Source organism: Hemicordylus capensis, chromosome 2 (assembly GCF_027244095.1).
Source record: "Hemicordylus capensis ecotype Gifberg chromosome 2, rHemCap1.1.pri, whole genome shotgun sequence".
NCBI lineage: Eukaryota > Metazoa > Chordata > Lepidosauria > Squamata > Cordylidae > Hemicordylus > Hemicordylus capensis.
In genome coordinates, this window is record NC_069658.1 from 35,635,352 (window position 1) to 35,646,127 (window position 10,776).

Genomic DNA, 10,776 nt, shown 5'->3' on the forward strand with positions numbered 1-10,776 from the left:
GGCCGCCGTTCCTATGCAGTAGGACCCTGCATGGCCTGGGTCATGACCTGGCCACACAGGGTCCCACTGCGCAAGCATGGTGGCCTCCAAAATGGCCACGGTGCCAGGGAATAGGCCCGGGAAGGGCCGAAGATGCCCAAACCAGGCAGGTTTTAACTCCCCAGGAGGCCGGTGGCTGGAAGGGGAACCTCTGCAGACCCCCTGCCACCTTGGAGAAGCCCCCAGAGGGGGTAAGTTTAAATATAATATTTTAATTGCTTTTTTAAAAAAAATTAATTGCTCATCAAACCCCACCCCGGACCAAACTGAACCAAGGGGGGTTCAAAGGGGGCCCAAACCAAACTGTCCCAGTTCAGTTTGAGTTCGGTTCAAACTCGAACCGAACCAGGTGGTTTTGTGCACATCCCTGCTTCAAACTACCAGTCATAATGGAAGGTCTTCATCTAGACAGTCATAAAAGCCAGAGATGGACTGCAGCAACATTGATCATTGGTAATTCCTTCTCCTCTGCATACTCAGAAGTATGGCAGTGTTTCTTCACTTTTTGTCTCTAAACTGGATTGTTAACACAGCTCATATTGAGAGCCCAATAGTACAAAAGAATCCCCCTTATCTGTACCTCAGTTATCTGAAACTCTCGATTATCCACCAGCGATATCTGTCCATCATGCAGCTCCGTGCCAGTCTTGCTCTGTGTAAAAAGATTTATTTGGGCCTTCAGTTAAGTCCGTGTTTTGTATATTTCCCTTCACCCGATTACTTTTTGACAGAAGGCACTGTCATTGTTCAATGTCCTATCACAATAAAACTAGGTCAAAGGTTACAAACTAACCACTAAATTGTATTCCTCACATTTGCATTCACCAAATCCATGTCTATTTAAGGAGTTTTCACACAGGTGGTTTAAACATGACTTGAGCCTCTCGTGAGATTTGTACACGTGCAATTAATGCTAACACAGGATAGCATGTGAAGAGAAACTGAAGGTGCACTGTAATCAGCATCCATTTTAAATATTCCCATTGCATACCAATTTAAGGCAGAGCAGATTTAAGGCTTATATGTGTGGTTTTTTAAAATGCCTTTAATAAATCCTGCACTCTGTGAGAGGGACGATAGAAAAGGGACAGCAAGGAAAGGAGCCCATCAACCAAAACATTCCAGCAGACAAATTCATTAGGAGGGGCACAAAGCAAGCAGCCCAAGTTGGAAAGCATGGTAACAAACAGGCTAGCCACTGGTTTGAACAGAAATAAACTGACAGCTGAGTGCAAATTTTTACAACACAGTGGGTGGGCTCGAGCTCTCCCACTAAGACAAGCTTAAATAATCTGCCCAAACAATGATGCGAGGTCATGCAATAATATGGAAGTGTATTTAGTTGCTGGAATATAAGCAACAGCTAACTAATAGTACACTGCCAAATCACCACGTGCAGACAATGATGATCCTGTTGCAGAATCAAATTGGTGGGAATTCTGGAAAAATTGCAAGAAAGGAAAAAAGTCAAAGCCACCAGATCTTTCTTTTAACTACTACTATTTATATACCGCTTTTCAACAAAGCAGTCAACAACAAAAAAATAATAATACATAAATAAGATGGTCCCCTTTCCCCAAAGGGCTCACAGTCTTAAAGCAAATGGTAAATGTTCTCGTACCAATCAAGTTTTTGTTGCTTCCAGTTTCCCTTTCTGGAAAATTTAAACTGGTTTAAATAAACTGCAGTGGCTGAGTAACTGGCAGAAAGAACATCATAATAAGCACCAAAGGAGAAAGAGTATAAGTGAGAAGCCATTGTCTTCTTCAGGCAGCAGATTATTGAGGTGGTTGGCAAGATACCCTCCAGCCCCCACTGTTGAAAGGTGGGCAAGAGAGGACATCTTGCCACCTCACTGGTTCCATGGAAAGATGGGATAAAAATCAGATAGATGAGGGAACTTTCAGATTCTACCTAAGTCCAAAGACTTGTGCCATAATTTATCTGCACACAAAGAGGGGGCAGCATTTTGGAGGGGTTTTTTAAAGCCATTTTATTTATCTCTATGTAAAGCACTTTGGGAACTTTTGTTAAAAGCAGGAGGGCGTCTTGCTGGGACCTCAGTAATCTGCTGCCTGAGGCAACCGCTTCTCCTCACCTCTTGGAAGGACTGCGCCTGGGAAGAAGGCAATATTTGTTTTCGTATTTGATATCCTGCTCCGGATACACAGAAGAGGTCTTGAACCACCCCTGCATCTTCCCCTTTTTCCTACGTGTATGGGAGGAGCAGCTCCATCACTCTACACACATTTTGAAGAGAAACGTTGGGAGAGGGAGCAGGATGTACTCCTTCATGTTCCTAATAATGCATATGGGCTTGGACATCTCATCTGGACCATACTCATATTTTATTTTTTTCCTAGAGGCAACATTCAGGCTATTATGGCTGCCAATCACAGAACCTTAGAGCATTTTCACACTAGAAGCATTAGATGGTGCATATGTAATTCAGTTATAAAACCTACTTTGGTTGAAAGAATTTCCGAGTTCAAAATAACTCCTACTTTCTGTCCCTTACTAAAGGTAAGGTAAAGTGTGCCGTCAAGTCGATGTCGACTCCTGGCACCGACAGAGCCCTTTGGTTTTCTTTGGTAGAATACAGGAGGGGTTTACCATTGCCATCTCCTGCGCAGTATGAGATGATGCCTTTCAGCATCTTCCTATATCGCTGCTGCCCGATATAGGTGTTTCCCATAGTCTAAGAAACATACCAGCAGGGATTCAAACCGGCAACTTGTTAGTCAAGGAAGATCTAAATATTAAAATATTCACCGAGCTCAATCAGAAGCTCCATCTCAAATTCTCCCCCTCTGTAACATAGTAAAATATACCAGTATCCTAATGTCGTCATGCTGTGCATTTTCCCAGCCCTCATTCTATATCATGGGCTGACGCTGAACAAGGAAACACACACTTTCATGACACCAGGAAACGGGCAAGCTTTAATAAATGTTACAAAGGAGAAGTCACCTTGAAATTGAAGTTTTCAGTAACAGCCTGGCTTTTATAGTTCCATTCCTCCCTAACAAATATCTGCACAAAGAGAACACTAGAGAGACTCAATGGTGCTTGTAGTGTCATATGTTAGAAATACCAGGGAAATGGAAGGGAAACTGTTGATCACCTAGAGCAACCAAAGAATGTGTGTGTGTGGTTTCTGCTGAAGGCTTAGAGCTTCTTCTTGCCTTGACGGCATTTCTGTGGAGGCAAAAAGTTTTGGGGTTTTTTAATCACATCAGAATGTACCATCCACATGGAATTTTCTAGAACAATCCCAGGAACAGGAGACATTAGTTTGCAATGCAGTGATGTGTCTTGATGCAGAGATCAGTTTGTGTTCAGATGTGCATGTGGACGCTTACACATGCACTCCTTCTGAAAGAAAGATCTGTGTACACCAATGAATATTTTAATGGGTCTAATTCTTCCACTGAAATACATCAAACTGCTGTCATGCACAGGAAAATTCTAGGTTCCTGCACCTGGAACAGACCACTAGAAACAAACTGTGGGTCAGTATAGAAAGAAACTATAAATCCATGTAGAGCAGGTTAGTTGTAGCCCTGTTAGTACACTAGAATTAGGGACACTGGGTGGGTTGTTGTTGGTTTTTTTTGGGGGGGGGGGTTGTTTGGGGTTTTTTAAGAATTGGAGCCAACAGTTAGTTAAAAGCATTGCAAGCTTTCAGACCTTACAAGATCCTTCCTATGGATGTCCAATGCAAAAGAAAAACAAAGGAGGATGTTTAAAGGAATACCTTAGATAACAAAAGTGTTTGCCTTTACACTAGTGGATTTACATGATGGATTTACTTTTAACACAACTATTTATAGTAGATAAGTTGGATTCATTAATAAAGTTAAAAGCACGGGGGAAAGTTAAAAGCAGAAAGGTCTATCACCTCTGATCAATCGAGATGGCCAAGCCAAGCTATACAAAACATGTATTTTGTTTATTTTGTTTCAGTGTTGCTCAAAACCCTTAAGCCTGAAGAAGAACCTTGTGAGTATCACAAGTCTGCAACATAATCGCACGTGAAGAAGGCAAATGCAGTATAAACAAATACCTTTGAATAATGGCAGAACATTTTTAAAGATCTCTGTGGTGGTCCGATGATCAAAATATGTGCCGTAGGCTGGCAGATTAATGTCAGCTGGTGTCATTCGGATATTCATCCAGCTAACAGTACACTGCCATTCCACTACACACATACATAACTTCATGGCATTCTCCTCCCGACAATGAACCACTCCTGTAGCAGGGTAACAGTGCAGTAGCAACTGGTGGACTCATGCAGAGCAGCCAGCTCTCTCTACACTGCCAGGAGGTGCACTTACCTCTGGACTTTGGGCCGAGGTCCCGGGCCTCCACACCCCCTACGGCCCCCCAGATCCTCTTTAGTCGCCACACCGTGCCACCCCACACTGCACTGGGCAGCCGAGCATGATTGTGACCTGCCCCAGACAGCCAAGCATGACCTCTGCTTTAGAGACAGAGGGAGGAGTGGGAAAAGAAATATATGGGCTGGGAATATGTTAAGTTGTGTGTTGAAATGTTTCTGCTAATGCAGATTGGCATAAATATACCTGTTTTATATTCTTACCTTCTTTTGAGTTCAGTTGCTGTTTGTGCCCTCAAGAACCCACATGTTAAAAATATTGCGTTTGTCACGGTGTGTGTGTGTGTGTGTGTGTGTGTGTGTGTGTGTGTGTGTGTTGTGTGTGCTAATGCTTAACTTGCAGAGGGAGGAGGGGGACCTTCCAAGGGCCTTTAGGTCCAGGCTCCAAAATCACCTGGGTGCATTTCTGACACTGTGTCTGCCAGACACAGGAAGCAAAAGGGTAGCTCCATTTTAATCACACAATTGCCAAACAGTCTTAAGAGACTTCTGGCGCAGTTTTCAAGACTAAAAATAGACCCTTTATTTACTGAGAAACTATTCAAGCATATGAAATTGCCTTCCACCAATTTCCAATGGGGAAAATGTGAAAAACCAGTTAGAAATAATAGCTTTCCTCCTATAGGAAGTCAAAGTTCTTAGGCTGCAATAAGCAAAATTAAGGTGTTTCTGTCCTATTGAATTCAATGGGTTTTAAGCAGTTAGGGACATAGGAAGCTACCTTATACTGAGTCAGACCATTGGTCCATCTGGCTCTGTATTGTCTACACAGACTGGCAGCGGCTTCTCTAAGGTTGCAGGCAGGTCTCTCTTTCAGCCCTATCTGGAGAGGCCAGGGAGGGAATTTGGAACCTTCTGCTCTTCCCAAAGTGGCACCATCCCCTGAGGGGAATATCTTACAGTGCTCACACATGTCCGCAGAGGTCTCCCATTCAAATGCAAACTGGTGTGGACCCTGGTTAGCAAATGGGACCATTCATTCTTGCTACCACAAGACCAGCTCTCCTCCTAGTTCAAATGTGTGGAGGAATGAAACAAGAGTCTTTCTAGTAATCCTCAGTATGGGTTTGTACCACTTAGGGATCGCTATAGCCCAGGGGTAGAGCATGCACTTTTCATGATGAGGTCCCAGATTCAGTTTCTGGTGTTCTCACTGGGAAAAACCATTGAGAACTGTTGCCAGTCAGGGTAAAGAATGCTGAGCAATATGAGCCAATGGTCCAGCTCAGTATAATTTTATTTATTTACTCATTTGATTTCTATACCGCCCTTCCAAAAATGGCTCAGGGTGGTTTACATTAAAACACTAAAATCAATTAACTGTTAAAATCAAAAAATAGAAAAACAACATTAAAAACAGTTTTTAAAACTCTGGAAAACTAGGCCAAACCTGTACAGTTTAAAAACAGTTTTAAAACCCTGGAAGGCCAGGACAAACAGATATATGGGGGCGGGAGAAGGGGAAGTCCAGTGTTGAAACACTTGTTACATGCAAAGGATTCTAGATTCCATCCCTGGCATCTACAGATAAAGCTGGGAAAGTCTCCTATCTTAGAGGAGCTGCTAGTCAATGTAGATAATAGTGATAGGTGATCTGTCTTAATGTAAGGTAGCTTCATATGTTCACTTGATATATGGTATGCTAGTATTAACCAGATTTTAGTTACATTGATGGAAGAAAAAAATTAAAGACAGTATAGCATAAAAGGCTGTGTAGGGTATTAAAATTTATACTATAAACTGTCAGCAAAATACTTTGGAAAGGGATAGCTTTCATCATCCTGCTGTACTATTTATTCATTTTTAAAGTGTGTATCCTCTGTAATTTGCCTTACATCACAATCCAAGGCAGGTACCATAAGTAAAACATTCAATACTAATACATGGAACCCACTGCTAAACATTCAAGTGCTAGAATTCCACTGAGGTCTGTGGATTCAGTTCAGATTACAACTCATCTTAATATTTTAATAAGGTTTCAGATATAATATTCTTAGCTGTCCCCAAACTCTCACAGTGCTCCTCTTAAAACCAGCAGTTGCTGATGAAGGTGGAATTCGAAATGCCCAACCAATAAATCCTTCTATTTATCTCTTTTGACAATCTCCTCTAATTTTATAGACACACACACACATATACTTCATAAAAGGAATTATTAAGCTCCAAGCATCCAGGGTTACATACTCAGGATAATTTAATGTTGATTTGTTTCTTCTTATTAGCCACTCTGTGTCAGAATGATTAAAGACTGGTACAAGACCCTAAATTTAAAACATATATGTTAATGGATGGGGTAATTCTGAATACAATAAATTCTGAATAAGATAGTAAAGCTATTCAAGCAGCCCAACCCAGGCTAGGGCAGCCCAGCCTCGATTTGGCTGCTCATTTGCTGTGCCAGGATCGCACTGCCTCGGCCATTAGCCCCAGTTTGAAGCCTGACCTTTTACCAGGGTTAGGGGGCACAAGTGCACCTTCCACCCCGGGGCCGGGATCATGTGTCTGCTTGGGCTGCATGCAGCCTGAGCACACACACACACAGTCAGGCACCTAGAGAATCCCATAATGCCCGTTGTGCAGTGCATTATGGGATTCCCTGGAGGCCGGGAGTTGCTTTTCTGGCTTCCAGTGATCTGCACTGATGGGAGCAGTGCGGATTGTGTGGGGGTGTGGCATTCCTGTCTCCCCCCTCCCCCGACCACCCTAGCCACCAGGGATTTTGATTGTGAGAATAGCCTTAGTGACTAGGTTTACAGCCTAGCATTGTTCACAAGGGGGCGCACGTCTATTACTTTTGCAGTGAATTGGAATGCATCAGTGTGGAGTGCAACTAGCAGCTGCTATGGACTCAAAACAGCCAGCTAGTACTGCACTGCCAAAATGACACATTCCTATACTCAGGTTTGGCATCTGTTCCCTTTGATTTGCAGTGCAAGATTACTTGCAAATAATACATTATGACAGTCAGCAATTTCATTTTTGTGCTTTTAAAATAAATTTGCTTTTATTTTGTTTGCAATTGTATTTAATTGCATCACACACACTCAATTCAACATCGGCTCCAACATGCCATCTGAGAGTGTTCCTTGACTTTTCCATGGCTTATAGTGCCTGAATTTCACCAAAGGCTTTGAGGACATGCTTTTGAAAGGGGTGTAAGTGAAAGCAATGTTCAAAGCAAAACTAGCTTTCATTCAAACACATTTTACAAATGCCTGTTGATGTTCTGCTAAACATCCTGCATATACCCAGAAGTATTAACACCTTTCGAATAATGCCATACATTTGAAACATCCACCTTTTCCTTGGGTTTCCCTCTTTCATAATTGATGCCTATCAACTGAGTATTCAGAAGTAAACTAGTTATTGTGGAATCATGGAAGAGCAATTTTGCACCCCACTGCATTGAATCTGTGCTTTTTTGAGTGCTCAAACCATTTCACATTAATGGTTGCCAAATAATAAGAAAAAATGGGCTGGCCTGCTCTTGTGCTTCAACACAATATCATTTACTAACAACTGCAGATAAAGGAGCCAGTTCAGAAGTTGGCAGCTCTACTTTGCTATCTCAGCAATGCTTACAAACAGCCCTGTTAGGTGGGTGACTACTTCTGTCCTATATTACTGATGGAAGGCTAAGGTACAGTATAATATAGTGGTCTGAGTGTGGGAGTTGGACTGGGGAAACCCGTGTTCAAATCCCAACAGAGTCATAAAGCTTGTTGAGTAACCCTGGCCCAGTCACCATTTTGAAGCCTATTCTGCCTCACAGGGTTGTTGTGAGGATAAAATACAGGGAGGGTGGACTTTACACACAGCCGCCCCGAGCTCTCTGGCAGAAGTACAGTACAGTATAGACATTAAGCCAAAATCAACACCAGCATGCCTGAAGGCCAAAGGAGATAAGGTGCGGAAAATCCATGATTAGATCTTCTGATTAGAAGTTCTTTTTTTTTTTCTAACCTAAAAGCAGTTGCTGAGGATCTGATAAGAATAGTGGCTGTGGAGAAGAATCTTAAACCTTTCCCAGCACAGTGTTTCCCCAGTCTAAAGTGCCTTCCAAAAACTGCTATTAGCCCTGCAACATACAGATACCTGTATGCACAGATTTCCCATGTCTCATCTGGTTTTGGCCCTCACACCACCCTGTGAACTCATGCCAAAGACTAGAACCATTATGCAGGGGGCATTATGTGGGACACTACCTGCCTTTTCCATTATTCTCTCTGCTCTCTTCACAAAGACACAGTTTTGCAGGCAAGCTTGCAGAGTCAGTTTTGCAGAGTTCCAAACACTTACCTCCTTAGGAAGCATTTGCACACTTTGTTTTCTGATCCGTCCAAGGTCTGACCCAAGTGCTTTCATTATCTTCTCCTTTAAACAGAGACAGACATGCAGTGGTGCTATACAACATTTAGAGTTTATCACATCTGCTGAACAACACAAACAGCTATCCACATTCTTGATTACTTGCCACAACAACCAGATTTCACATTTTTCCAAATCTATTGGTGGTCCACACCCACCCTCTCCATTTCAGCAAATATATCGGTGCATTGCAATCTTACACAGATAAGTTTTCCATTAAGCAAACTTGGAATTGTGCTAGATTAGGAACAAGAAAGAGCTTTCTCCACATAAGAATTTAGGAAGCTGCCTTATCCGGAGTGCAACCTCCATCTAGCTTATTATATTTTACCCTGACTGGCTCCAGCTCTCCAAGGTTACAGGCAGAAGTCACTCTCCCAACCCTACCTAGAGAAGTCAGGGAGTGAACCTGGGACCTTCTGCATGCAAGCATGCAGATGCTCTTTCACTGGCCTATGGCCCCATCCCCTAAGCTTTAGGGGAATATCTTACAGCACTCACATTGTCTCCTATCCAAATGCCAAGGCACACCCTGCTTAGCAAACGGGAGAATTCATGTTCATTACAGGACCAGCTCTCCTCTCCACATGACAGTAAAGTGGGCTGTAAACTCTTAGCTTATGAGATAGGTCACTTGATTGACATCCAAGGACCTTTCATACATTCATATATCATAATTCATAAATCTTATGTTTTTGCAAGCTTCCTTGTAAGGCTGCTGGCCTGTCAAGCAGGATATTATATCCTTCAAATAAGTAAATGTCATTTACTGGCATTGCCCTTGATTATTTCCAGTTAGCTCATTCCTGATTTCCCCATTGTTTCTAACAACAACATGACCCAATGCACATTTCACTTCAGAAGTAAGCGCCCCGCCCCCCCTCTATACTGAAGGGAGTTTTCTCCCAGATAAAAGAGATAGGACTGCTAGCTTAATGGCTGATGTTGAATCTACTGGGCAAACTTCTCTTAAGGACAGTAGAGCGACGATGAAAGCAGGGTCAGGACTGATGGACGTTAATTTTACCCACAACACCGCTTCATCCGTCTTGACCTTCCGGGTGGCAGATCTTTCTAACTTCCACTCCATCTCTGAAGAGGGGCTGCTAGCGGGCTGGTTTGCTAGTCAGTTAGCTTTGCCGCAGCTGAACAATCCCTTCTCTTTCCTGATCCGCCCCCACTAGATGGAATCCTCTCTCGGGCTGCGAGGAATGAATGCTTCCCAACAGCTGGAGGCCCCCTGTTGCTCCTGCTGCTCCTATTATCTGCCCTAATTAGGGGGTCTCCTTCCTTCTGTTACTCCCCCTGCTTAAGCTTGAAGCCCACCTGTCATATCTACCTCCCCGCAGCATGCTACAACACTGGCAGGGATTCCCAGCTGTGTTACCCCCCACTACTCCCAGTCCCCACTGAGGTCTCTCCCCAAGCAGAACCATTTAAAGAGACAGAACAAGCGGCAAGTGAAGCGCGAACCTCTCATTCTGAAACCTGATTGGTTGCCTGCCCCTCTGACGCAAAGGAGATTCCCTCCGTTGGAACGTTACGGCACGCAACGTTCGCAGACGGCGCGGGGGGTGGGGGGTGCTCTCGTGCGTTGCTTTCCTTCTTCGCCCCGGGGAGGCTGCAGATCCCGGGCAAAGCCCCGCTTCGGTTGGACAACGTGGAGGCTCCTCCATTGTCTGTCGCGGGACAGCGCGGGCACAGCAGTGAAAAACAGCGCCAAGGAGCGTAATGGCGGGCAAAGAAGCGGGGAATCCAGCAGAAAGTCTCTAGTCTTCTTGTCGCCCGTGGGTATCATTTCAGATATCATGTGGAGATGAGAGAAGATGCCCCCAGAGGCCCCCTGTTGGATACGTTCAAGGTTAAAACGTTGATATATATTTAATGCAGTGTATTTTAACAGTACAGCTAGTTATAATTCCCCTATAATTATTTATACAAGCCACCGACACAGAACAAAGAAGCAAGCT

At 43.6% G+C, this 10,776-nt stretch overlaps 1 protein-coding gene across 5 annotated transcripts in view; it reads right to left on the reverse strand.

The window, feature by feature from the left end:
- CDC20B (cell division cycle 20B) overlaps positions 1-10,176 on the reverse strand; it is a 49,992-nt gene extending 39,816 nt beyond the window's left edge. For 2 of the 5 annotated variants that reach the window (XM_053288805.1, XM_053288802.1), the window contains exons 1-3: positions 9,834-10,133; positions 8,738-8,812; positions 620-691 (exon numbers count right to left, since the gene is read on the reverse strand). In XM_053288805.1, coding sequence (XP_053144780.1) covers positions 620-691; positions 8,738-8,812; positions 9,834-9,896 — 210 coding nt within the window. In that variant the 5' untranslated portion in view covers positions 9,897-10,133. Of the gene's footprint in view, positions 1-619; positions 692-8,737; positions 8,813-9,833 lie in introns of all 5 variants that reach the window. The other 3 variants (XM_053288803.1, XM_053288807.1, XM_053288804.1) reach the window with 3 other exon arrangements.
- Between the last annotated feature and the right edge of the window lie 600 nt (positions 10,177-10,776).